The sequence below is a fragment of the Corvus hawaiiensis genome, chromosome 14, assembly GCF_020740725.1.
Source record: "Corvus hawaiiensis isolate bCorHaw1 chromosome 14, bCorHaw1.pri.cur, whole genome shotgun sequence".
Lineage (NCBI taxonomy): Eukaryota > Metazoa > Chordata > Aves > Passeriformes > Corvidae > Corvus > Corvus hawaiiensis.
The window spans coordinates 21,410,815-21,438,783 of record NC_063226.1 but is presented as its reverse complement, the minus strand read 5'-3'; the positions used below and the strand labels follow the sequence as shown (position 1 = coordinate 21,438,783).

General features: G+C 50.6%; 2 protein-coding genes across 3 annotated transcripts in view; one reads left to right on the top strand and one right to left on the bottom strand.

Moving 5' to 3' along the window:
- Positions 1-214: 214 nt before the first annotated feature.
- LOC125333413 (pre-mRNA 3'-end-processing factor FIP1-like) lies at positions 215-23,816 on the top strand. Its single transcript, XM_048319292.1, has 16 exons — positions 215-329; positions 1,112-1,151; positions 4,021-4,105; positions 5,287-5,393; positions 6,108-6,166; positions 7,196-7,306; positions 9,536-9,666; positions 10,384-10,508; positions 11,472-11,577; positions 12,605-12,803; positions 13,726-13,752; positions 14,292-14,349; positions 14,832-14,887; positions 15,923-16,127; positions 17,659-17,817; positions 22,486-23,816. The coding sequence occupies exons 1-16, from the start codon at positions 236-238 to the stop codon at positions 22,616-22,618; spliced, it is 1,695 nt and encodes a 564-aa protein (XP_048175249.1). The 5' UTR covers positions 215-235; the 3' UTR covers positions 22,619-23,816.
- A 1,384-nt stretch (positions 23,817-25,200) lies between these two features.
- The window catches only part of LOC125333412 (ligand of Numb protein X 2-like), a 29,527-nt gene continuing 26,758 nt past the window's right edge, over positions 25,201-27,969 (bottom strand). For both annotated transcript variants that reach the window (XM_048319291.1, XM_048319290.1), the window contains one exon: positions 25,201-27,231. In XM_048319291.1, coding sequence (XP_048175248.1) covers positions 27,096-27,231 — 136 coding nt within the window. In that variant the 3' untranslated portion in view covers positions 25,201-27,095. The remainder of the gene's footprint in view (positions 27,232-27,969) is intronic.

Genomic DNA, 27,969 nt, shown 5'->3' with positions numbered 1-27,969 from the left:
GACGCTGCGGGCGGCTCTAGGGCCCGGCAGCGCGGGGCGGGCGGCTCTAGGGCCCTGCGCGCCCACGCCGGGGGTCTCGCCCCCCCTCCCGCCGTAGAAGGAGCAATGGCGGCGCCGTAGCGCGGCCGCCGAACCCCCGCCCGAGCGCCGCGCCCGGGCCCGGCGGGAGCCGAGCGGGGCCGCCGCTCCTCCTCCTCCTCCTCCCGCCGCCGCTCCCCGCAGCCCCGCGGCCGCCATGGCCACCGAGCTGGAGCCGCCGGCCGCCGGCGCCGTGTCGGGCGCGGCGCCGCTAGAGGCGGAGGAGGACGAGGAGCACTGGCTGTACGGGGGTAGGTACCGCCGGCCGCGGGGGCAGAGCGGGGCCCCGGCCGGCAGCGGGCCCGGCCCCGCCTCAGGGCCGCCCCCGGCCGCGGGGCCGTGCGGGACCGGGGGCGGCCCCGCGGGACGGAGGGACCGGCGTCTCGCCCTGGGCCTCCTCAGAGGGATCGGCCTCTGCCCCCGGGCCCCCGGCAGGGACTGGCGTCCGCCCCCGGCCTCCCTCAGGAACGCTTGGGCGGCTCTTTCTGGGCGGGTGGCTGTGTGTTATTGTCCTTTTATCAATAACACTGGTGCAGGGAGGTTAACGCGATGCTTTGTTAAGAGTTTCAGTTCCCCAGTTACCCGAACCTTGTGAACCCCTGGGTTGACGGGGCTGGGATGTGGCCGGGATAAACCACAGGACTTTATTGAAACGTCTTTGTCCTCCCCATAGGCTTTCCACATGAATGCTTTTATGTTTCTTCTTCCCTGGCACGTTAAAAATCTATATAAAGACCTTCATAGCTGACTTCAGTTCCTATCTGATAGGTGTCTCTGTTCTCTGAGACTTAGGATACACATTTTGAATTTGGTTTGGTGAGAGGCATCACCTCTGCAGATGGGTGGTGTTTGTTGGGTTGGGTTTATTTTTAGTTGTTCCATTTCTAGTTGAACTTTGTTGAAAAGAGAGCATTGGGGTTATAGTGGCTTCGCACCACTGGGTATTTCTGTACCTGTGATGCCTTTTATGCTTGAATTTAGTTTTTTTCCTTTCACTTGAATAATTCCTTTGTTCTTACTGTTGATTTTGCAGATGACACAACTGGTAAGCAAGAAGATGGACCAATTTCTGGGTGAGTCCTGAGGCTGTTTATTTATTATTACAGTACGTGCTGTAAAGATTGAGCCTTGTTAAGCATAGCTTCATGAGTGCTTTAGGGCAGTGATGTTGCCAGGAACAGCAGCCTGTCCTTTGCCCATCCCATGGGATCATCCCCAGCCACCATGCTGGGGCTGGCAGGCATTTATGAATGTGGAAGCTGAACTGGATCAGTGGACTGGTTTGATTTAAAACTAACTTTTAGCCCTTTTTTTCTCTCAGCAGTTAGTTTTAAATCAGACCTCTTTTCCAGTTTTAATTCCTGGGAGAAATGATGCCCTGAGGATTGGCTTTGTGCTGGCCTGGTGTTGGTAAAACTGACCTGTGCTTTAGTCTGGGAAAGGGTAAAACCTTGAACTTGGGTTAAAATCTTGACATGATCAAACCAGCACATTCTGTGAGATCTCTCAAGTGGTGTGGCTAAGACTTGGAGATAAAACCAATGATCAGTTTGGCTTTCTGTGTGTGGAAGGGATTGTCTGTCCTGGGTTTTAATTCCTTCCTGTTTGTAGCTGTGTGTTTTGCACCAGCAGAGCCTGGTCTCAGCACAGCATTACCTGTTTGCCATTTTAAATGTAACATTTTTCAGAAAGCTTGGTCTTCACGGGACTTTTGTGTACTCAGCCCCTCCCAGAGTTCAGTTTAGTGTTCATTGTCATTGTGGGTTCAGTGTCTGCAATGTTGAGGTTGTTACAGATACTGTCCTACTTCTCTGCTTGAAGAATGTGAAAACTTGTTCCAATAAACAAGTGGTAAAAATCATGGTATTGTTACCTAAAAACATCAAATGAGCTTTGTGAGAAGGAACAACTTTTAGACAGAAATTTACAGCTGATTTGCATAAATCTGCTTTTCCTTGTCACATTCATCTGAATGTAATTTTAGTTTACGAGCAGGACTAAAAATCTGAATTTCCAGCAACTGTCTCCAGTAAATGCAAAATGCAGGAAGGAAGAATATTAGTGGCCATGCTGGCTCTCCTTTTTTTTTTTTTTTTCCCCTCTTTTTACTTTTTTCCCCATATTTCTTTTTTGCACAATGAGAATCTCCCTAAATGAAGAGCTGTGGGGTGTTTTAAGAAAAATAACTCTTTGTTTGCTCTGTTGTCAGCGGCTGCAGCTCCAGGGCTGCACTGCTGGCTTGTCTCGAGTGTTTGTCCCTAGCCAGGAAGCAGAGATCAGCAGAGTTTGGGATGCAGCATCCACTGACATTCCCTAGCCTGAGGGATGTGTTAAATGCCAGCAGGATGCTGTGCTGTCAGCAGTGCCCAGGATTATGTTGGCATTCTGGGGAAGTGAAATCTCTGGCGCGTTTTTCTGTGCCCAGATGATTCTGGGGACCTGTCAGATGGTTCATTCCTGGGAAGGAGAGAGGTTAGGGAAAGGCTTCTGGTTACCAAGTGTCTCTCTGAACTCCAGTTCATACATTTTAATGCACACCCACAGATGCTTCATGTGACTTGAAGCTGAAGGTAACACTTGTCACTCTTCCTGAACGCAGTCATCTCAGATTTTTAAGGAGATTCAGGGGTGAAGGTCAATGCTGAGTTGCTTGGATTGGGCATAAAGTTTTGGATCCATCTGAGAGATTTTCTCCAGTGGTCCATGCTTTGGTCCTCATGTCACAGCCTGTGTCTGCAGTGTGGAAATATCTGGAGGCTGATTTTCCCTCTGCCTTTTATACCTGAAGGTGTGTGCAGGTGCCACATCAGGAACCTGGCACCCATGGCACCTGTGCTTGGTCAGCTGCCCAACCTTCAGCCCTCTTTTTGATCTTGGCTTGATGAATTTCTTTATACATGGGACTTTCCCAAAACAGGGCTTCGGTTACTGCTCAGATTGACTGTTCTTTGTTCAGCACTCAGGAACTCTCTGAGTTGTGTTACTTTGCCTTTCTTGTGTGGTGTCTCCTGTCCCTCTGAAGTGGCTTTAATGTGACTGGTGTTTGGATTCTGTGAGATGTTGCCTGTTCCTTTTTGAAGACAATCCTGTGGATATTTAGTGTCCAATGTGGGGTTTTAAACTAATAACAACATCTCCACAAGGCACTGGTGGAAAATTTGATTTCCTTGGCCTGGGCTATTATAACCATCTCTCTTGAAAAAACTCAGAATTATTGAAGTTCTTTTAAGTTTTACCTATGACATTAGAGACCAATGACCTCTCTGTATTTCAGTTCTGTAACACTTGGCACACTCTTTTCTAGCGTGTGTACACCAATTCCACTTTCTTGCTTGGCCAGTACAATAAACAATGTTAACATTTGAATAAATTCTTAAACTTGAGGTAAATCCAAACCTGACCATTGTTGCATGAGGACTAATTTGTAATGAGTGAGAAGAATGAGTGCATAATTATCTGACTTTCCTCTTGGAATTTTAACTTCTTGTTAATGTAAACTGTTTGTAGAAACACTAAAATCACTTTTTCCTTAATTTCTGTGGGACAGATACCTTTGCTGCTGACTAAATGCATGTGTAATTATTAGCATCCTTAAGGAGGAGGTGAAATTTTGCTTATTACGGTCTTATTCTTACCAGTTGTGATTGTGCCAAATCCGAGCTGAGCCAGCTGCCACTGAGCTGTTGAGTGCTGTCAGGTGCTCTCTGGATGTGTGAAACTGATTCTTCCCAGCAAAAGCAAAGCCAAGCCAGGAGGATGGATTTTTTTGTCAGGTAGTTGAGCAAATGCCAGCAGAAAAAACACACAAGAAGAATAAAGCATTGTGTGAAAAGTCACCTGGGCACAGGCTTTAGAACTGTTTGTAGGTGACCCTCTAGGTTGGGCTTGTCCACTTTATTTTCTGTGTCATGGTCACTTTGTCTTCTCTGTCCCCTTCACCAGGCACACAGAATCTGCTCATCCTCTGCAGGATGCTCCCCAGGAGAGCCGGCCCGTCAACAACGAGGACAGAGAGATGTCCCAGCACGTACGTGTCCCACTGCCCACAGTGCACATGGGGGGGATTTCTGTGCTGCTCAGCACTCCTGGGGAAAAACAGGAAGTGTAAAGATCCTGGTACTGCTTCATACCTTGTGTTTGCAGTGTTGGGATGTACTGCCAGCCATTCGCAAAGCCAGCTCCAGCAACAGCCTTGCCTTGTCATCCTGCCTTGAGTGGTGGGGAGGGAACCCTGGTGCAGGCACTGCTCATGCCCTCTCAGGGGGCAGATCAGGGTCTCTGATGCTGCAGTCTGGCAGGAAAAGCAGAACACAATGTGTTCCAGCTCAATATTCAGTGTGACCACTCAAGAACTAGTAAAATACGGGAAACACTGGGATAGAAAGCCCAAAGTGCTGGGAATCAATTTTGATTCAGGCTCAGACCTCTTAGAATGCAGTCTAGTGGCTCAGTGCTGAAAGAGGAGGAGGAGGAGGAGGGTTGCTTCTCCCCACCCTCCTCTCCTGGTCTCTTTGATGGGTTTGTTTTCTGCCACTGTTCTGCCACATCAAGAGGGTTCATGCAGGGTTCTGACAGACCTACGTGCTGTGGAAGAGGAGGCAGGGTGAGGCACACCTTCCTCATGTAGGGTGAGGTGTTAATTCAGCTTGTATTTCTCACAAAACTGCACTTGCTGGATATCTGGAAGATTTCTTTTCCTATTCCTTTACTTTTGTGCCCAGCACTGGGGTTGCACTGGAGTCAGATCTGTAAAGTGAAGTGGCCTGGGGGCTGATTGTGCTAAATCAGCCAAACCAAACTCTTCAGCAGCTCCCTACCACAGAAGTTGTGGTGAGAGAATATTTGCCTTGAAGTTCTTAGGGGAAACCTGGTGAATATATTTTGGTGGTTTTCATTTGTGGTTGTGTACTTTGACCATGGCCCTGTGAAGGAGGTGTGTAAGAAAAGCCCCAACTCTTTCAAAAAGAGTGGGGCAGAGGAACTGAAGGACGTGGTGAAATTCTTAGAACTGAGCTAACCTTCCCCACATTCACAAATATTACCCCAAATCTCGTGTAGAGCCAAATCTTCAAAGGACACTGGAGTTTCTCTGTGGGCAGCTGCCCATTGTTGTTGAAGGCTGTTCAAGAAGCTTCCTGAGATCTGGCTGTGCTGGAGAATTCTCAGTAGTATGTATTGATGAGCTGCTGTGTGATTCTGCTGTTGCAGGCCCTTCCCAGTGGTGAGGATGATGAGGATGACAGTGACAGTGACAGCGATGACGATGACGTGAAGGTTACAATTGGCAACATCAAAACGGGAGCGCCTTCCTACATGTGGGTACTGCTGGGTGTGGGGGGATTTGGGGCTGAGGGATCCCAGCATGTTGGGATGGAAGGTGGGGATGAGCTGAGAGCTGCTCTGGCTCCTGGGAGCAATGGCCAGAACACCAGAATGGAGCTGATGGGCAGCTCTGCCCTGCAATTGCTTGTTGGAGAATCCATCTGTAAAATGGGAATGATAATCCGTGGGGCTGCTGCTGGAAAATTAACTTACTAATTACTGGGTTCCCTGGGGCAGAATCAAAGGTGGGAAGTTCCATTTAACTCATCTGTGAAAACTTCCAGAACCAAAATCTGTCTTGCTAAGAATTTGCATAAGCTGTGAATTTACTAATTTCCAGCTGTCCGGTTTTTTGTGGCTCGGGAATGGCAAGGCTGGATTTGAGAAGCAGGAAATTACTTTTTACAACTCTGCCTAATGTGCATTGAATAAAAATAATAAGACAGCACTTTTGCTTGCTGCTAGCAGCCTTCCTCTTACACAAACGACTTACCTGTGCTTTGCTGCATATTCTAATTTTTCCACTTTATGGATAATTTCCTTCTCTTGTTGTAGAGGTGGTTTCACTCTGATGGATGACTCTGAATAGCAAACTCAGGTGAACTAAAGCATCTCCTGAAGGGTGTCAGGGCTTGAATATATTTTGCATGAGAATCTTCAGCCAAGTAATTTGTTCAAATGCCAACGTAGTGATTCTTTTCCAATAGGGGAACTCCTATGAATCTAAACTTAAAAACGGGTAGAGGCTATGGAGCATCAGCTTCAGGTATTGCTGTTATTTTTATCCTTCACCTTTGCAATATTTCACCTACCTGGCACTGACAGCTGCAGCAGCTGCAAATTTTGCTCTGTTTGGAAGGATATCGAATTAGTGTAAACCAGGAATAGGATTTTCCTAAAAATCAGTGCTCCCAGCACAGTCTGAGGGGCCAGAATGCAATGAGTGATTTAATTACCCATCACTGAGCAAGGTGATTATAATTCTGTTTAAACTAGGAAAAAAAATCCATTGAGTGATAGTTTTATAGTAAAACCCCAGAATATTTCTAAACTATATTGTTGCACTGGGGCTGAGCATTCCAGCCCTGGAAAAGTACTGTAACTCAGTGTCCTGAGCTACTTGCAGTATAAGATGCTAAAAGAAACAAACTCTGGTCTTGAAAATCAGCTCTGCATATTTGGCTGCTGAAACTTTCCCCACCATTCAGTTTGGTTTCTCCTGTAAATTGAGTCTTGGGTTCTGTCCTTCCACATGTGTGACTGTCCTTTTGTGGGCTTCATCTGCTTCCTTCCACTAGTTGCTTTATCCAGATGAGTTACCTTCTGATTGAGAAAATAAGAACAAATTCCCCTTGAAGGTTCTGTACCTGACAGATTTTTGCAGACTTGTTTTAGTCCACTAAAGACTGATCCTGAAAAAGCCTCTTGTTAGGAGAAGATGTGTCTGTCTTGGGAGGGGAAAATAAATACTTTGCATGGGAAGAAAAATAATTTTACTTTATTTCATTTTCATTTGGGGTAAATTTCGTGCATGTCCTAATGATTTACTCTGCCTGTAGTGCCAATCTGGGTTGAATTCGCTTCTCTGCTGTTCAGCTGCAAGTGCTGCACACCCTGTTTGTTTATGGAGTGACTGGAGTCCTTTTATTAAAAAGCTGATTGTGGTTACCTACGTGCTGTGAAGCCAGTGATTAATTTACTGCAGTGCTTTGTTTTTGCTGGAATAATTTGCTGAGCAAATGAATGGATTAAAGGCATTGCATTAAAATTTGTAACAGTCTCTCTCTCCCCAAAGCCAAATTGCAGCCCAAAGGTATTGACTTGGATGCTGCAGGGAATATAAATGGATTGCCTGTGATAGAAGTGGATTTGGATTCATTTGAAGACAAACCGTGGAGGAAACCAGGTGGGGTCTCACAGTTCCTTGTGGTAAATATTTTCTGCAGTTCCAGTTGTCTCTCTTTATTTTCACATGTAATTTCTGTCCATTTATTGTTGCCAGGGAACAGGGAAGCTGGAACAATGTGTGTTGCTCAGCTTCTGATGCCTGGCTAGACAATCAATGGCATTTACTGATTGAATGAGCCATGCTCTACCTAAAATTGGGTTGCATTTATTCTAGTAATTGAACTTCCCTAAAGGGAACAGCTATTTTTTTTAAATGGTCTACTTTATTAATTCCCTACTTCCTGAGAACATTGCACTGATACCAATCCAATAATGTGTGGCCTTAAAGGCAGCTGAGTGGGGTCAGGATTTGGATTTTGATGTTGTTTGTTCTCCTCTTCCTGTGCAGGAGCTTGTTCTGTGTGCCCTGGCCAACCCCAGAGTTGTCCCCATGGTCCCTGCTCATCTGGGTCCTGGGGCTGCCCACACTTACTTGTGTAAGGGAGATTTTTCCTCTTAGAGCTGTAGGATGCTACAAATCAGCTGCTGTTTTTCTTCTGATACAAAAGTAATTGAAGGAATAAGACATCCAAATTTTTGCAGTGCCACTCTCATAAAACGTGTTCTCATGAAATGTCATCTGAAACAAAAAGTCACTTTTCTCAGCAATCATTATTCTCCCTGCCAGCCCCTGTATTTCATCTGTCTTTCAGCAATGTTGCTGTGCTGAGTAAGTAGTGCTTTCCTGAGGCTGCCTGTGGTGTGGGCTGGGTATCTCCTGCCCACATGAAGGGCAGTCCAGTGCTAATAACTCCATGGGCATGTCCAGGTATCCGACCAGCCCTGAAGCACCCTGCAGGCAGAATGGAACAGAAGCTTTTCTTCTGCAGGGATTTCTGCTTGATTGCGAAGTCAGAAAGAGGGGAATGGGAAGAAAGTGAGTTAGAAAGAATACAATGAAGTTCAAAGATAAAGCATGGTTGTGGTCATGCTGACATCCCTGGACCAAACTAGAGCCAGCTGGCCCTAAAACAGTGTTGGAGTGCAATAGAGGGAAGATTTCTGCAGAGCTGTGTGGTCTGTAAGTTTATTTTAGATAGCAAATAGCTGATTACTCAACAGCCTTTCAAGTTTATATCCTTTACAGTTAATTGTTCAGCAGCTTGGTATCTCTTTGAGTGAGGGAGAGGAAGAAGAAATCCTGTGTGGAAGAACTGATAGAGGTCTGAAATAGAGGCTGATAAAATCGATAAGTAAATGTCGTGTTGCTGAGTCGGTGTGGATGCACTTTGCATGTTTGGGTGGTACAACAGGAAGAGTGGCCAGCCCAGGAGATAAACCCACTGCTTAGACCTCACAGTTAAACCAAGCTCAGCATGGGCAGAATTTTGCTTAGCTCTTCTAGCATCTCTTTGTTTTGAAGTTGGTCTGTGTAGGAATATCTTTGCGTGGGGGATGTTTGAGGGACACCTCAGCGGGGCAGGAGGTGCTCTGTACTGCTTCCTGCTGGGATCTGAGAGGTGGGAGGGGTGCTCCTGGAATTACTGCAGCTGGGATTGCCCCTCTGCATCTCTGTGTTCTTGGCAAGTAGTTTGTGGTCACCTCTGTTATTCAGAAGTGCTCGTGCTGAATTGGCACATTGCACAGGAGACTGGCAGTGTGAGATAAAACTCTGGGATCACTAATTAGGGTTATGACTGAACTGTAATTACTTGTGTAGTCTGGGATGTATCAATAAAAACCTTCCACTTTAGCTGTCTTTCATGAAACGGGCGAGCCTCAGAGTCTCCTCTCAAAACAGCAAAGGCAGTGCTGGTCAGGAGAGGAATGTGTGGGCTTAGCTCTGCCAGGAAAAAGGTTCTGTGGCCCCACCCCATTTTTTTGGTGGGGGCTGGAATTGTCACTCCTGTGCTATGCCCAGCACTCAGCTCATGTGGACAATTGGAAGAAACCAGTCTGAAAAAATCAGGCTGATGAGCAAGTGATTGCAGGGAGCTCCCAATGGCCTGTGGAGGTGCTGTGCTGTGTGTCCAGGGGGTCCCACTGCTGCTCAGGCCATGTCCCCTTCCCACCCAAGGTGCAGCCACTGTCCCCTCTGTGGCACCCACAGCTTTCTGACAGGGAAAGGCACAAGCTGGGTTCTCTGGAAAACTTTTGTTACCTTGACCCTTTATTTAAGCAGTTAAAGGGACAGCTTGAGAGTGCAAGTGTGCAGAACCCCTGTGCTAACTCCTGCTCCCTCTGCCAGGTGCTGATCTTTCCGATTACTTTAATTATGGATTCAATGAAGAAACATGGAAAGCTTATTGTGAAAAGCAGCGGCGGCTTCAGCTGGGGCTGGACCCTGCTCCTCCCATCAGCACTGAGAACAAGATCACGGTGGGTGACGTGTGTGACTCCTGCTCCTGGCTCCAGGAAAACTGGGACTGTAACACAGACATGAGGGTGTAAGAGCAGGAGATACCCCAGTTCTGAACTGTTCTGTGTCCTTTCAGTGAGGAGAAATACAAAAATGAATCTTCAAAGATTAAATCTCTGTTGAAAATCTTTTCTGTATGGAAGGAATAGTTCCATCAGCCTGGCAGGTTTGAACCACTACAGCAGCAAGATTGGAGTGAATTTCCAGATGACTGAGGTTACCCAGCTCTAGGGATGTCTGCTTGGAAAACCCTCTGGATGAGAGAAGTGCAGGGAGGGGAGCTGGGCCCCCAGGGCTGTTTTGCTCACTGCTGCGGTGGTGTGGCTGCCTTTAGTGTTTGCAGACTGCTTTGGCCATCAACCTTTGCAGGAGTCCATGGTGGCCGTCAGAACTTCAGCCAAATTGTCGGGACAGCAAGTATTGCTCATTCCAGTTTTGCCTCCATGGAAAATGATATGAGTTTAATAAACTCATAACAGGACTTCTAAGGAGAGACAGTGGACAGCCAGATGAGGCTGGAATGGCCACTAGCTGACAGAAATGGCTGTGCCTTGACTGAAGATTAGTCTGGCTGGCAGGAGCCCTGGGACTGTTCCTTTTCTTTTGCTGAGGGTTAATCTCTGGTGCTCCATCCGTGAAAGAAAACATTAAAGCTGTGAATCTGTTACCTTCCGTAGGTTCAGCAAGGAAGAACAGGAAATGCTGAAAAAGAAGTGGAAAACAACATCATCAAAACAGAGTTCAAAACAGACTTCCTGGCCCTGGTGGGAGGACGAATGAAGGCTGGGCCTCCTCCCAACAGGTAAGAGAGGAGCATGTTCTTCATGGGGGCATCTGGGAACCACCTGGGCCGTGCCTGAGTCTCCTCAAGCCTCAAAGAGAAGCTTTTAAGCTTGGCAGGAAGCTGCTGTGGTCACTTATTCAGTGTCACCTCCAGCAGGGCAAGCTCTGCCTGCCCATTCCCCTCCTTGGCACAGGGAGGGAATCCTGTATCCCAGCTGATGGGACACATCTCTGGGAGTGGAAGGAGCCAGGCAAACGCCTCAGCTTTGAGGGCTCACACTGCTGACATTGCTTGTGCTTGCTTGGCTTATTCCTACTCCCACGATGTTAATCTTTGCCTCCTCAAGTGGAAGTGGATTACGAGTTTGGCAGAGGATAAGAGGAGCTGTTGGTTCCTGAGCCTGTGTGCGACGCTGCTGGATGTGTGGTAAAACAACTGAGTCACTCTGAGGGGCAGCCTCTGCTGGGGAAACCACTTGGCCCTTAGGAGATCGATGGGGTTTTATCAAAAGCTTCAGAAAAACACACCAGACGAGCCAGAGCTTTGGGCTCGGGGTGTTTCTGTTGCTTCATTCACAAAACAGCTTTTGCACACCTGCCTTGCAGAAAGCAGCCCTGCATCCCAGCTTTACTCCTTGTCTGGGAACCAGCTCTGTGCTTCAAGGATGAGCATTAAAGCTCTGCTCAGTGTGTTGGATTTGAGCACTTCGGGGGCATTTCTGTCCCAGTGTGTAATCCCTGTTTTTACACCTATTTGTGGTGGTCCTTTGGATCACATTTCTGGGTGTTCAGAGATCCCAAACTCACCCCTGCTCACAGGGAAGTTGTTCAGGAATGCAAACGGGCTTCTCCTTGGCTTCTTGTCCAATTTGAGAGATGTTTCCCTGGTGGGGAAGAAAGCATGAAAGAATCTGCTGACAGCAGGGAAAATTGCTCTTTCTGGTGCTTCTGAGCCTGAAAAGATGCCTGTGCTTTGTACCAGGAAGCTGGGTGGGACCATTGATGTCATCGGGGGCCAGGCAGGCACGATCCGGAGGGTGGAGGGAAGACGCCGGGATAAACACGCCTCGGAGGAGAACCCCATTCAGGTAAAGCTGCTGTGCTGCCTCAACAAGCTGCTGATTTTACTGCACTTCCAGGGAACCCTGGGCAAATGCCTGTGTGTTCCTGACCTTGTGTGTTCCTGACCTTCTGTGTCCCAGTCCATACCTGCAGAGCAGCAGGTAATACGTTGACCCTGTTGAGGTGTGTGCATGGATTGTTCCATTCTGCAGGCTCAGTTAACTTCTGGCTTAAAAACTTGGTCTTGCTAGGAGCCAGATTTGTCCTTTAAAAGTCTTCCCTTTGGAATGGTAAGGCCTGAGTTCTTTCCTCATCAGCTCTCCCAAAGTATTCCTAGGACTGTGCAGCTGGGAATCTCTTACGTGGATTATTCCTTTCCCCTCCACTGTGGGGTTGGAATCTTCAATTCTGCAGTGAAGCGTTTGTACCTGGGACTGATGGGTTTTTTTGCTTTGAAGTAACATTTAGTCTCAAATCATTTGGTGCAGCCCATGCCTCAGACTGAACCTGGGCCTGTGTTACTGGATCTTGTTCCTTGTAAGAAATGGAAGCCTGGGTTTAAAGCTGGTCTCGTTTCTGGGCGTGCCTGGCCAGTGTGTGAACCATGATGTTCTGGCTGGCTCCTAGGCAGGAAGCTGCAGGGTCTGAGGACCATGTACCAAACCCCCTTCTCTTAACCACCTTCCTCCTGCCAACCACTGCTAACTTGCCAGAAAAGCCCAAATGTGGAACCTTTCTTTTTCCAGGTGCAGTTGCTGGGGTTTTTTCCTCCATGGTTTTGTGGTCCGTTTATTTTTTTAGTGATCAGTTTTCCAGATTTTGCCAACAAGAAGAGTTTGCCTTAGAGACAGAATTTGCTGGGAAAGGGTTGTTGTTCCTCCCCCTCAGGAGCACTGACAGCTGCACTTCAGGTCACTCTGGTGCTTCTGCATATTGGTCCCTCTTCCAGGCATGGCCACACCCCTGTTGTGGTGATGCTGCCAGCACTGTGAGGTCCCTGCTGCAGCAGCAAAGGGATTAAAATGCTCTCTTCTCATTCCTCTGCCCCCTAAGGTCCTGGGAGACCATGGAAGCAAGCCACAGCCCCCCCAGCAGCCCCAGCAACCTTCCCAGCCCCAGCAGCCTCCTCAGCAGCAGCCATTCGCTCCACCAGCAGGGCCTCCGCCTCCCCCACTCGCTGGGCCTCCTCCTCCACATTTCCTTCACCCTCCTCCTCCAGTGACTTCTGTTCCACCTCCCCTGCATCCTCCGGGTACGTGTTCACTCCATGGAATGTGAGCTGGGGTGTCCCAGGCTTGGAGCAAATCAAAGGTTTAAGGGTTCAATGCCGTGGGGTGGTTGAGCAGTCAGGGAACAGGTCCTTACCCCTGCCCCTGGCCAGGCTTTGTTTAGTCTCCATCAGCCTATTTAATATTTGCCTTGAATACTTAAAAATGGCAGCTGATCCTTGAAAAGAAACCTCTGGGCTTTGTTTCCATGAGGGAACCTTCCAATGCTACTGATGCATTTGCTTTATTGATAAATGTAAAGAAGCAGGTTCCTGTTTCTCTGGAGGAAGCTGAGGACTGGTGCTTCTGGCTTAAATATGCCAGGCTGAAGTGAGGGGGCCTCACTCTGAGCTTCTCCTGGTCCTGGAGCAGCAGCCAGGCTCTGGAGAAGGCACCAGGAGTACTTTGTGCAGTTAACTCCTGCCTGAGGAGCATTTGCTGAAGCACTCACTGGTTCTTTTCCTGATAACTTTTCCATGATAGCTTTTCCTACTGCCTTACGTTAAAATGCTTGGCAAAATCAGGATGGACACACTGGACTGGAACCTGCAGCAGGTTCTCCTCTCCAGCTCCTTCAGTTGTTCTGAAGACCAAATCAATTGTTCATGTGTTGACACTTAGAAAAGGAATTCTCCAGTGTAAGAGAACAGCAACACTGTAAGTTATAATGTAAAGGTAAAGAGATCATTATTTGGGAAAATCATGTCATTTATGAGCTAATTCCTGCTTAGTAGCACCCATTTTTCTGCTGCTCTGTTTGCTCCAACACGTGAGATTTATTCAAAAGTGTGCTTTGAGGTTTAGCTTGAGGTACAGAGAGGCCATGAGGTACAGAGATGCCATGAGGTACAGAGAGGCCACGCTTTCCCTGTTGCCCTCACTTGTTTTCCCTGCTTATTTCCACAGGCCTGCCACCTCCAGGTCCAATTCCAGGTAGGTGTTACCTTGTTGTTAATGACAGCAGCAATTTTGATCACACAGGTTCAGAGCATTTGGGCTAAGTAACATGAGATAGGATGGCACTAGTCTAGAGCACAGTTAACTTAAGACTAATAAACTCCAGTTGAGCACTGAACTTGAGCTGCTTATCTTCTATTCTGACATAAATCTGTAGGTCAGAATAGAGCTTGTTTGTTACATTCTGATCAGAATGCAATGTGTCTGCATCCCAAGAACCACTTTTCCTCCACAGGGCTGTAGGGGTTAATTGTTACTCCTTGATGAATCTTAGGTTCAATATTTATAAGCCAAAATAGAATGTAGTTTTTGCTTTGTTTTTCTTCCCATACCCCTACAGAACTAACATAGCTTTAGGGTATGAATTTTGGGAGGAGATACTACCTTGAAGGAAAATTATTCTATTTCAAACAGGGCCTTGTTTAGAGTAAAAAGATGCTTTAATGGCTTTTAACTGTGAAAGCACTTGTGGAGCTGGAAGATCTTGGTGCTGATTTACCCTTCTGTGTGTTTAGGGTTGTTCCCACCTCCTCTGGCACCACCACCAGCTCTCCTCATCCCAACCTTGGATGGGTAAGACCACAGCTGGGTAAGACCACGCCATGGGAGCAGCTCCCCTGCAGGGAGGAAGGGAGGAGAACAGGTCCAAAATCAGTGCTGGGGATGCATGGTCTGGTCTTGGGTTGGGGTGGGGGGTGAGAGCAGAGTCTCTCAGGAATCCTCTGTGCATTCACCTGGATTTGTCATATTCAAGGCACAGGAAGGAGCCAGTAAAACCTAGGCAAAGCCTAAAGTAGCTGATGGCATGATTTGTTACTGCAGATGCTTTCTCTGAAGATGCTCCAGGTAGTTTGTGAGCAGCGGTGCTTTCCCAGGGCAAGCAGTGGGATTATGGCAGGTTTGGAAGTTCTGGCAAAACCCCTGAACACTTCTGGTAGTGAGATTCCCATAAGGATGTTCCACAGACCTCCAGGAAAAACGGGATGAAGCTGCAGCACAGCCAGACCTGTGGGGGTCCCTGATGTCAGTAACTCACCCCCTTTTCTCTCCCAAAGGCAGCCAGCCAGCTACAACAACAGGCAGCCGCCTCCCTTTGGCTACAACTCTGCAGGTGAGCACTGGGCAGGACATATCCAGCTGCTGCTCTCTCTCCTCTCTGGTTTTTGGAAGCCCAGGCTTTTCTGGGGCTGACACACATCCTGTCTGCTCCAGCTCCGGGGTCTTGCTGTGTCCCACACAATCCCAGTCAGGAGCACGTGCTGGGTTTGCTGCACTGAGTGTTGTGCAGGTGTGGTGATGTAGTTTTGTGGCTGAGTGCTAAGGCTCAGGGCACTGTTCCAGTGCAGATTCCCAGCGCAGAGCACCTTCCCCAGTGCCTCAGCAGTGTGTTCTGCCTGTTCGCACACACACGTGCTCACCCTCACTCACACTCTCCTTTTTCCCCACCCTCAGGGATGAGCACAACCAACTACTGAGCTTTTGAATCCCTCCTCCCCCACTTCACCCTCTCCCTTGTCTACAGGCACCATCTCCTGTGGTTTTGTAATGGGAGAGGCAGTGCCAGCATTTCAGCAGGTTCCCTTCCCTGGTGCAACCCTGGCAGTGCTGTGTTCTCTCCCAGTCCTGTAGTGACCAGCTCGGAGTGGCTCCTCCTGGCTGTGCTGAGCTCTGCGGTGCCTCCCTGCAGGACAGGGCTGGAGGAGTGGCAGTGCCAGCCCTTCCCAAAGAGAGGAGCCTCCAGTGCTGCCAGATGTGGCACTGCTGTGGGATACGACCTCGCTGGTCCAGCTGGCCACATCTGTCTGGCAAGTGCTGGTGGCTCTGGGCTCCCCAGGTGACATCCTTCACTAGCAGCTGGTGCCCCTGGTCCCCCCCAGGTGCCACCATAGACCAGCAGGTACCTGGTGGGAGGTGGGACCTTGTACAGGTGACCAAGAGCCCAGGGCTGACAGAGACTGCAGTGCTGCCTGTAAATATTTGCTCTTGTGCTTTCCTCAGGGAGGAATTCCCTGTTCTCAGCAAACTGCTGGAAGTGAAGGGAAGGGCAGGAGGGAGCGGGGCCGTTGTCTCCTTGGATCCAGCTGTACTGCCAGAGGGGATGCTGGGGATGCTCTGGATGACGGAGGGTTCTGCTCTCTGGCTGCAGATTCAGGTTTCATCAGCTATCCCCCCATCTCCACGTCCCACACGCCCTGGGTGACCACGGTGGACAAGGGCACGAGCAGCTCCAGCAGCAGCCACTGGGAATATTCGGGCTCCAGGCGGGAGAGGGAGCGCGAGCGCGAGCGGGAGCGGGACAGGGAGCGAGACCGGGACCGCGACCGCACCCCGACCACCAGTGAATACAACAAGTGAGTGCTGCCCTCCTGCTGCTCACCCTGGGCAGCCCTGGGGCACCTTGGGGTGTCTGGCCAAGGGCTGGGTTATAGAGGACACCAGCTGAATTCTCTGAAATGTCTGGGAAGAGCTCCTTTGGATCGATAACTGCAGCACAGACCAGGAGCTGTGTCACTGGCTGATTTGCTGTCTCTGGGTCTGGGGTTTTTTGTTTAAATCCAGCAGAACCAGTTCCTCTTGCTCTCCCACACGGCCAGGCAATGAAATAGCCCCTCTGTGTTTACTCCTCAGTGTTTCACAGCTCAGTGTGAAGCACTGGCTGGAGGAGCTGCTGCTTCTTGTCTTCTAAATGTCACCTTCAGATCAAAGGACAAACAGCCTGCTCTGCTCCGCTCTCCTGTGGGGCTGGGAGTGCCATTCCCTGGGAGTCAGCCAGGAAATGGGAGCAGAACTGGAGAGACCACCTTGGTGGGAGCTGCTGTGACCTCAGCTGACAGCAGTGCCGGGAGCACTTGGGAAAGGAAAGGAGGCTTGGAGCCTCCCTGTGTTGATCTAAGGTGGAGGCTGGGCCGCAGAGACTTCCCAAACCCATCCCTTTGGTGTTCAGTCAGCAGCAGCGTCGGTCTTTTGCAGGCTCCAGGCTCAGAAATGCCAATAATCATTCTAAACATCATCAGAATGTGCATTCCTGGCACAGGGTGGGTGCTTCCTGCCAGGGAGCTTCCCAGCCCAGGGAGGGAGCAAACAGGGCAATGTGCTCCTAATATTTTTTTTTTCGTTTACAAGCTTGTGGGCACTGTGGATGGGAGTGAGGGAAAAGAGAACAGAACACAAACTTGCTAAAAATTGGAAGAGCTCAGACTCCCCCACTTCCTGATCCATGCTGGAGCCAAGGCCTGGGATGAGCACTCCTGAGCACGTTGTTGGCATTTCTGGGTGGTGTGGAGCACGCTGGTGCAGGTCAAAGCAGGGCAAGTGGCCATGCAGTCTTTTGGAGCACTCCCAGCTGATTGATCCTGGATATTTATTTGTCCAGCTTGTTTCCAGGAGTGTCAGAACAATGTTTCTGACTTCCTTTCTCCCAAGTCTGAGTATTGTTCCCACAGAGGGACTTGTTAACCGTTCAGATTTTGGCTTTCAGGAATTGAACAGGGAGGTGTAGAGAGGAGAGTGGGATGTGTCTCAATTTGGGGTACACCATGCCCACTCCTGGGGATTGAATGAGGTGCTTTGAGCAGGTACAGAGGTGCAGACAGAAAGCTGTGCTCACAGCTGGAGGTTTTGAGCTTGTGGGGAAGAAATCAGCCCCTTTACACAAAAGGATGAGAGGTTATGTGGGGTGTCTGTGCTGAGGGAAGCCCAGCAGCGGCGGGGGAGAGCGATGAGAGGAGCGTGTGCGTGCTGCGTTCCTGCTGCAGGCGTTTCAGGAGCACCCCCGGGCAGTCAGAGGTGCCTGATGTTGTTGGTGACAGGGGTTCCAGCCCCAGCCGGTGGCTCAGGCCCAGGGGCCGTGTCCCTGTGCCCACGTGTCCCTTGTCCCCGCAGTGACGACGAGCGGTACCGCTACTACAGCCGCGAGCGCAGCTACGACTTCGAGCGCGATTACCGGCGCAGCCGCGACCGCAGCCGCGAGCGCGAGGAGCGGCACCGCGAGCGCCGCCACCGCGACAAGGACGACAGCAGCAAACACAAATCCTCCCGCAGGTCAGTGCCGCGGTGCTGGGCGGGAACTCCACCTTCCTGGGGTGAAATGTCAGCCTGGCTCATCCCAGCTCCCTCTGTCCCAGAGCCCTGGGCAGGAGGAGCCCTGTGGGACAGGCGAAGGAGACCTCGGTGTTGTGAGTTCCCAGCTGGCAGCATGATGGGTGAAGGAGGGATTGAGCTGGGCTCAACCTCCCACAAGAGCTCCCATCTTAACAAAAGCACTGAGCTACACAAGGGGAAGTGACAGAAGCATCAGCTTTTGGTCCTGCTGCTCCTGCTCACCAGGGCAGAGCTCACAGAATCAACCAGGTTGGAAAAGTCCTTTAAGATCATCAAGTCCAACCTGTGACCCAACACCAGCCTGTCACCCAGACCATGGCACTGAGTGCCACATCCAGCCTTTCCTTAAACATCTCCAGGGACTGTGACTCCATCACCTCCCTGCACAGCCCAATCGCTCCTTCTGTGAAGAGCTTCCTTCTGCCTGCACTCAGAAATTGCCTCTTGAGCAGAAGCAGCAGAGCTCTTGCCCAGAGCCTGATGGTGAGGGGTGTGATGGTCCACACAAAGGTGAAACATCTGGGGCAGAGCAGCATGTCCTGAAATCACAGCTTTTCTGCAGAAAATGGATTTGCAACAGATGATCTTCCTGGGAGAGCAGTCTCAAGCAGCAGCTCTGCTCTCCGGGCTGAGGCAGGTTCTCTGCTCAGGTCCTGTGTCACTTCACATCCCATTAACAACTTGAGCAGAACTGCTCTTGCTCTTTCTTCTTGATCCTTCACCTCCCTTCTTTTAGGTGAAACTCCAGTCAGCTCTGTAGGTAATTACCCTTATTTTGAGACTGGTATCAGAAAAACTCCTATGTAGTGACTGGAGGAAAAAGGCTGTTTCTGTCCTTAAGGAGGTGAGTAAATTTTCAAGAAAGGACTGATTGCTGAAGGCTTGGAAGCAAAATGATAGGAAGAAAGACGAAGACCATAATAAAAATTGAATACAGAACAACTGGAAGCTGAGCTGGTGCCAGACAAGTCATTGGCTTTAGGGTTATTCCTCAGCTTCCTCTAGTCAGAATTGAAACCTTGGAGTAGATACCTCACTGTAGGAATCCCTGCCCATGGTCCCCTCCAGCCCAAACCATTCTGGGATTCCCTGCTTGAGGCACACTGAGATTTGAGCCTGTTTGAGGCATCTGCAGATGAAAGGGTTTCATTTCCAGTTTCCTGCAAACTGAGCAGTCTGAAGGAAATCACTGACGCTGGTTTTGGTATTAAAGGACAGTCACACTGTCCCAGCATAAACCCCTGACACATCAGCCACGAGGTGGCTGAAGGTGTTTTGTGGAGAGGCAGCAGCCTTTTATTTTTCCCTATTTTTTTTGCCTTTAATGACTGTGAAACCATTTATTAAACCAGTCAGAAAATTACTTGAAGCCAGGAGCTTTTCAGCCAGGTTCAGCCAGTTCTGTGTCTGCTGCTAAACTGGAATTCCAGCTGTGCCAAGAATTTGTCTCTACACCTGATGCTGTCCCTGCTCATGTGCCTGCACAGTCACAGTTTATCCTGGGATAAATTGATCTGCTCGTTCCTGTTCTCTGGGCTGTGCTGTAACTCTGCCACCTTCACACCACAGTCAGCTCCCGAGAGCTCACTTGGTTTGAACCTGTGAGAGAAGAAGCAGAAAATCTCCTCCCAGGAGGGGCCAAACCAGAGCTCCCCCTTTTCCTGGAGGGAGGCAGAGCTGCTGCTGGGGCTGTGTTGGATGCATGGAGCAGCTGGCAGGGCACAGGCTCAGGGCATGCACAGCCTGCTCAGGCCTCCCTCTGCCTGGGATTGCTCCCACATCCCAGAAATTCTGTGTAAACATTCCCAGTTATCCACCCACATCTGGAAAACTCGGTGAGGAGATAAAGGAGTTCTAAAGCACAAAGTGAAGAGCCAGGTCAGGTGTGAGTCAGCAAAAGTAAGAACAGGATCTGCCTCCCATGGGGAAACCCACATTTCTCTCGCTCCACTGCTCCCTTTGCTGCCTTTAGTCCAGGGATTTCCCCAAGATGCTCAGAGGAGTGAAAGGTTCAAACACGTCTGGGGTTCAGGACTCCTCCTCCTCTCAGCCTCGGTGCCATGTCAGAATCGCTGGAGCTCCCTCCGGAGTGGAAGAACACCGAGATGTTCCTATGGACACTGCCAGGAGTGGCAGTGTGTGATGGTGTGTGACGGTGGCAGTGTGTGACGGTGTGTGACGGTGGCACTGTGTGACGGTGTGTGACGGTGTGTGGCCGTGAGTGGCAGTGTGTGGCAGTGGCAGTGTGTGATGGTGTGTGACGGTGGCAGTGTGTGATGGTGTGTGACGGTGGCACTGTGTGACGGTGTGTGACGGTGTGTGGCCGTGAGTGGCAGTGTGTGGCAGTGGCGGTGTGTGACAGTGGCAGTGTGTGACGGTGTGTGACAGTGTGTGACAGTGTGTGGCAGTGGCAGTGTGTGACGGTGTGTGACAGTGTGTGGCAGTGGCAGCGTGTGACTGTGTGGCAGTGGCAGTGTGTGACGGTGTGTGACAGTGTGTGGCAGTGGCAGCGTGTGACAGTGTGACAGTGGCAGTGTGTGGCAGTGTGTGACAGTGTGTGGCAGTGGCAGTGTGTGACACTGTGTGACAGTGTGTGGCAGTGGCAGTGTGTGGCAGTGACAGTGTGTGGCAGTGGCAGTGTGTGGCAGTGTGTGACACTGTGTGACGGTGTGTGGCAGTGGCAGTGTGTGGCAGTGTGTGACAGTGTGTGGCAGTGTGTGACACTGTGTGACACTGTGTGGCAGTGGCAGTGTGTGACAGTGTGTGATACTGTGTGACACTGTGTGGCAGTGGCAGTGTGTGACACTGTGTGGCAGTGGCAGTGTGTGGCAGTGTGTGGCAGTGTGTGGCAGTGTGTGACAGTGGCAGTGTGTGACAGTGGCAGTGTGTGACTGTGTGACAGTGGCAGTGTGTGACAGTGGCAGTGTGTGACTGTGTGGCAGTGACAGTGTGTGGCAGTGGCAGTGTGTGGCAGTGTGTGACGGTGGCAGTGTGTGACAGTGGCAGTGTGTGACAGTGTGTGGCAGTGGCAGTGTGTGGCAGTGGCAGTGTGTGGCAGTGTGTGACACTGTGTGACAGTGGCAGTGTGTGACACTGTGTGACACTGTGTGGCAGTGGCAGTGTGTGGCAGTGTGTGACAGTGTGTGACAGTGTGTGGCAGTGTGTGACACTGTGACAGTGTGTGGCAGTGGCAGTGTGTGGCAATGGCAGTGTGTGGCAGTGTGTGACTCTGTGTGACACTGTGTGACAGTGGCAGTGTGTGACAGTGTGTGGCAGTGTGTGACACTGTGTGGCAGTGGCAGTGTGTGGCAGTGTGTGACACTGTGTGACACTGTGTGGCAGTGACAGTGTGTGGCAGTGTGTGGCAGTGTGTGACAGTGTGTGGCAGTGGCAGTGTGTGACACTGTGTCACACTGTGTGACTGGCAGTGTGTGACAGTGGCAGTGTGTGACACTGTGTGGCAGTGGCAGTGTGTGACACTGTGTGACACTGTGTGGCAGTGGCAGTGTGTGGCAGTGTGTGACAGTGTGTGACAGTGTGTGGCAGTGTGTGACACTGTGACAGTGTGTGGCAGTGGCAGTGTGTGGCAATGGCAGTGTGTGGCAGTGTGTGACACTGTGTGACACTGTGTGACTGGCAGTGTGTGACAGTGGCAGCGTGTGGCACTGTGTGACACTGTGTGGCAGTGACAGTGTGTGGCAGTGTGTGACACTGTGTGACACTGTGTGGCAGTGGCAGTGTGTGGCAGTGTGTGGCAGTGTGTGACACTGTGTGGCAGTGGCAGTGTGTGGCAGTGTGTGACACTGTGTGACACTGTGTGGCAGTGTGTGGCAGTGTGTGACACTGTGTGGCAGTGGCAGTGTGTGACACTGTGTGACACTGTGTGACTGGCAGTGTGTGACAGTGGCAGCGTGTGACACTGTGTGACACTGTGTGGCAGTGACAGTGTGTGGCAGTGTGTGACACTGTGTGGCAGTGGCAGTGTGTGGCAGTGTGTGGCAGTGTGTGACACTGTGTGGCAGTGGCAGTGTGTGGCAGTGTGTGACACTGTGTGACACTGTGTGGCAGTGGCAGTGTGTGGCAGTGTGTGACAGTGTGTGGCAGTGGCAGTGTGTGACACTGTGTGACACTGTGTGGCAGTGGCAGTGTGTGACAGTGTGTGACAGTGTGTGGCAGTGTGTGACACTGTGACAGTGTGTGGCAGTGGCAGTGTGTGGCAATGGCAGTGTGTGGCAGTGTGTGACACTGTGTGACACTGTGTGGCAGTGGCAGTGTGTGACAGTGTGTGGCAGTGTGTGACACTGTGTGGCAGTGGCAGTGTGTGACACTGTGTCACACTGTGTGACTGGCAGTGTGTGACAGTGGCAGTGTGTGACACTGTGTGACACTGTGTGGCAGTGGCAGTGCTGATGCAGCAGGTGCTGTTGGCACAGCCCTTCCTGGAGCAGCCCCACGCTGGATTGGATCATCCCGAAAAACCCCGCGGTGCCCTGGGCGCTGCTGAGGTGGCTCCTGTTGGTGGGATCAAAGCCCCCGTGCCCATCACTGGGTCCCTGCTGTGGCAGGGCTGTGTCTGATGTCACTTTGTCCCCTCTGTTCCCCGCTCAGGAAGCAGCACGAGAGCGAGGAGGGCGAGAGCCACCGGCGCCACAAGCACAAAAAGAACAAGCGGAGCAAGGAGGAGAAGGAGGCCAGCGAGGACGGGGCCCAGGAGGGCGAGGAGCAGGACACCAAGGAGTGAGCCAGGCCCACCATCGGCCCTTGGCAGGAACTCACTCCTGTGGAACCAGCATGGCATTGGTGATGTTTTGGTTGGGGGGGGGGGGGGTGGTTTTTTTTTATTATTATTTTTTACTTTTCCAAGGGAAGAGGCTGACTGGGCAAGCCGTGGCACAGCCGGCAGTGCCTCGGGAGCTGAGGCTGCACGAGCCTTTAAACTTCCTTTTTTTTGTTTGTTTTTGATACAAGACAATACAGCAGTACTAGTTACAAAGCACTGAGCTACTCTACTCATCCACATCCCTAGGGAGAACTTTGGTGTATCAGATCCTATGGTTTCTGATGGAAGATGGCTTCAGCTGAAACTAACGCAATTAGGTCGTAGTTCTTGGTTCTTTTTGTCATCGTCATTCCTTTTTGAGAACTAGGACAGTAAGTGCAACTTGAAATTTATTGTCCAAAGAACAGCGTGACTTAGATCCCGGGAGCCAGCTTAGAGTCTGGTGTCTGGTAGTGAAAAGTCTCATCCCCGAATAAATTTCTTTATAGCTACAAAAACAGCTTCTGATTTCTCCATGGCCAGCTGGGCGTGTCAGGAGGAGCTGCAGGATCTGCTCCAGGTGGGCACAGGGGCCTGCCTGGATGTGACAGCTTCCAGAAGCTGCCGAGGGCATTCACACAGCGTGTGCAGAGACTCCAAAACTGGCTTTTTTTATCCATTGCAAAGGTAGTTCTGTCATGTTACACCTCTACGTGGGGAATCGATGAAGATCCATAATAAGAGCATGAATTTCTCTTTAATTCCTTTTGACTTAACTATTTTATTTCCTTTTTTTTACTAAGAATTGACTGAATAACTTAGAGTGCAGTAGAGAGCACCAAGTCCCCGTTAGCAGTTTGCCCTCGTGGGGTTGGCGTTTCTATTTGGGTATCACCAACACTCCTGTCCAATGCATTCCTTTCCCTTAGATCCCAAAATAAATTTAGTCGAATTCCAAAGTTTCTTTGGATTTAGTATTGGTTGGGGAAGGGGCAACAGAGATGTTTCTGGGTGGGGAGGACACGGGAAATAATTTTCAGGGGTTTTGGTCTGTCTGGTCCTTAGGATTCCTGCCCTTCTGTTTGTGTGAGTCCACAAATGTCTCATTTTCCTTTGACTTGTTATTTAAAACTGTCTGAAATATTTGTCCTAAAATAATATGGTTCTGAAACGTTCTGTATTTTTTGGTATTGTAATCGTGGAAGGGTTGAGTGTGCTGGGAAGTGTCCAACCTGTGCCAGGAGAGCCCTTTGGTTCCGGGTTAAACACTGGAACAGCGCAGTGATGGGCTTGTAACTACGGAGCCCAGGGGAGGAGGAGGAAAATGGGGGCTTCTGCTGGGTTTTGGTTTTCGTGGAGCTTTAATGTGCTTTGAGCTCCTGGGAAATGTGTGTGCGCTGAGCCAGGGCTAGCTGGGATCAGGGTGGAGCCCAGATTGAGGAATATGGCATCACTCACTGCTCCCCTGGGCAATCCCCGCTCCTGGCACTGGGTGTGGAGCCAGGGAATCCTCCTGGCAGCTCCTGCTCAGGGCAGGGCTTCAGCTGTGAGTGCCCAGAAGCTTTCAGGAGAATGGGATGAACTTGCTGCTCCCCAGGAGAAACCCAAACCAGAGGAGGAGTCAGGAGTGCTTGGTCGGTGCCCGCCCTCCCTGCCAGAGCCCAGGCCTGGCCAGGGCAGTGCCAAGGGGAGAGGGGCCCGGCCCCAGTGCCCAGCCTCCCTCAGGAGCTTGTGTTTGGTGATGATGAGAGGTGCTGGTTTGTTCCAGTGCAGGAACTCTGACCTTGCTGGGGCAGCAGTGCCAAAGGAGGCCTGGGCAGTGCCCCCAGCCCGCTCTGAGCTGGCTTTTCCTGCCCTGAATCAGGAGAAGTGCTGCCACTGGAATGTTGCACCGAGGTGAGTGGGGGTTGGCCCCAGCCAAGGACGTTTCTCCCCCCCCCTTTGCATGCTCAGGTGTCCCTGGTGCCTCTGCAGGGGTGGCCAGAGCTGTCCCCACCCACTCCCTGATCTCCTGCACTGTTGGTGGAGTGACACAATTAATGGTGATCACATCCAGTCCCGATGGTGCTGTGGGAGTGGGAACAGGGAATCCAGCGTGGATTCAGTCAGGGCTGCACCTCCTCCTGTGTTATTTGAATGAACTGGACCCAAAACACAGAATATGCTGAGGTGGAAGGGACCTTCACTAATGGGGGCAGGCTTTTGGGGCCAGGAGCAGCTGTGCATTTAAGGTAAATAGTTTTAAACTGATTTCATTAAATAGAGTTAAATGGTTTGCCTTTTCTGCCAGGGAAATGTAAAGGTGGGGTGTTGGAAATAATCTGTTCTTACATCAGGAAGCTGCTGCAGGGTTCCTGGTGTTGGGATGTGGGGTTTACTGGTGTTAAGGGATTTTTCCCAGCCACAGTGTATTCCAGGATAGTCCAGCTCCTTTCCTGGGAGGAGCAAAGACAATTACACAGTTTCCTGCCTCCTGGGGTCAGGTTTTTTTTTGACGTGACCCATTCTGGGGGCAACAGCTGCTACGTGGAAAGAAAAGGTAAAGACCACACCTCTAACCCATATTTTTCAGCAATACAACAATAATTTATAAAGGCATCAAAACAAATTCAACATCTATTAACAAGCTGATTTTGGAAACAAAATTTAAATTACAAGGACATTTCAGTGAAGTTGAAGGCACCTTGAAAGGAGATGGAGTAAAAATGGTTCTGCAGCCTCCTCCTCCCTCCCACTGCCCACATCAATATTTACTGTTCCAGGCACAGATTCTGCACATTGATTAGAAAGAGATAAAAAATTGCTTCATGTTTTTGTGTCCCAGCGAGGTCAATGACGAGTTTTCCTTTGGGGATTATTTTTCTCTTGGCATTCAGCAGAACAACAGGAAAACAGCCCTGGAGCCCAGGTAGCCCCAGTTGTGCTGTCACGAGTCCCCAGGGGTGTTCCCAGCCAAACCAAGGGTGCTGTGAGGATGGATCCACGCTCCTGCTGGGTCCTGGGCTCTGGGCCAGGCCCTGCTGTCCCTGCCCACAGCTCAGGAAGTGAAGTCACTGTGTGTAAACAAGGCCCAGGGACAGCAAATGACAAAGTGCCAGTCCAGGAGAAGCTTCAGCCAGGGCTGGCCTCTTTCCTGCAGGGCTGCTACAAGGAATTAAACATTCATTCGAGGCAGCATTTGGACAGGGACAGACTCCTTGGATTCTTACAAAGCTGCTCCTGCAAAAGGTGTGGCAGAGGCAGCACAGGAGGAGAAGATCTCTCAGTGCAAGCTGGTTTGAGAAAAACCCATCATTTCTACTGCTCATTAAGCTGCTGAAAAAGGGAATTGCTTCAGGTGGAGTTTGCAAGGAGGAACTTTCACAGTGTCAGAGGTCAAACCAACCTGCCCAAGCTTCAGTTCTTTAATTCTAAATTTGAACTGCACAGTGGGTTTGAACTGAAGCCAGGCTGGGCACAGTCTCCTTCTGGAGGTGACATTTCCTGCAGCCAAGGATGCTTTGAGCTTCCCCTGATCCCATGAGTTGGTATTTTGCTCCAGCTGCAAGAGGGCCACGAAGAGAACTGCAGGAGAAATGTCACCTGCCTGGCAGTCCAGGTGCTCCTGCCCCTGCCTGACCTCTGCCCCTCAGCACTGGAAACAGATGAAAATAAGACAGGAGGCTGGGCCAGGGGAGTCTGTTACCAGCCTGTTCACTTCCTCACCCACCTTCTGGGGGAAAAGCTGCTTTTATCCATCCTAAAACCAGGGCAACTTGTGTGCAGCAAGAGTGAACCTTGCCCTTGACCTTTGGTAAAGTCACTGCAACATCGTATTTCAGTGAAAGCACTCTTGCTGATACCTTTGAGAGAGGTTCTTTAGGCTGTTGAAATTGTCCCTTTGCAATAAATCAGTGGAGCTGGCAGGATCCTCAATCAGGATTTGTGACAGGACCCTCATACAGGTAACACAGCTCCTCCAGGCTGACTGTGGGGTTCTGATGTATTAACACACTCCTTGGGTTACTGACACCTAAAAGGAAGAGGACTGGGAAATCCTGGTAACTAGGAAATGCCTAATTGGCTCCCCATCCTTACAGATTTAGTAGCTGCTTTTAAAAGCCTTTGTTTTAACCCATTCAGATACTCAGTGGAAAGCAGAGCCCTAAAATCAAGGAAAGCCTCAGCAGCCTCCAGGGCAGGTTGTGGAGAAACTGGGAAGAGCTTTCTCTGCACCACCAATCCTAAGGAGCTTTAATGAGCCTGGGAAGCTCCAACAAGTGTTGGATTAACCCTTACTTTGAATTCAACATCCAGATTTGTTGGTAAAATGTTTTCCACGAAAAGGAAGCAAGGAGTCTTCCACGGCAATGCCCCAGGAGTAGGAGTGGAGCAGTCCCTGTCTCTCTGTCAGGGGTGGCTCTGTGTGGTTCCCAGCTGCTGGTGGATACCTGGAAGTGCTGGGGGTTTGCTGGAGCTGTCACACGAGGCTCCCTGGCCAGGACACCACGGTCAGGGTGACTTTGTTCCTCTGCTCTTTCAGCATTGGGATTAATTCCGAGTTGCTCATTCCTATTGCTGGCACTCCGTTCACTGCCACAATTTCATCTCCACACCTGCCCAAAGACAGGATCCAGTCAGGACAAGGGTTCATTATTAACACTGCACCCACGGTCACCCTGAGCCCACCCTGAGCCAAACCATCAACTCCTCCTTGAAAGAACTTTTTCTCTGGAGTCAGAGGGGAAGGGAGAAGGAGGCCCCTGCTGGTGCTGGGGTGGCATCAGTGAGGGGCAGCAGGAGCGTGCCCAGCAGGGCAGGCAGCAGAGGGAGGAGTGGTGCTGGTAAAACACTGATGCCCCAGGTCAGCCCTGCAGCTCCAGGCCCGGAGCTGCTCTCCAGCGGCTCCACTGCCACCATCAGAGGTGTGAGAGGGACCCGCCCCCCTCTGGCACACCCAGCGCCTTCTGCGGGGTGCGAGGTGCTGAGCCCCCACAGCCCTGTCCCAGCGCTCAAACGGGAGCCCAGCTGAGCCCGGCTCTCCCACCTCGGCACTGGGAGCAAAGCCCAGCTCCCTACACGCAGCTGTGTCCCCTCCCTCTGTCCGTGGCAGCCCCGCCTGCAGAGGAGCCAGCTCTGCATCCCAGAGCTACCTGCGGGATCCCCCAGCCCCACCCCTGCTCCTCCCGCTGGGATCTGTCACCACCAAAATCACTTCAGCAAAGCTCCAGTTGAGTTTCCTGCACGGGAGGGCTTTTGTTGCTTGCGTTGGGATACTTTCCCAAATCCCAGAGGTTTTATACTCTGGAACCCCCAAGATTCATCTCAAACCCCTTTCTACTTTTACCTAATTA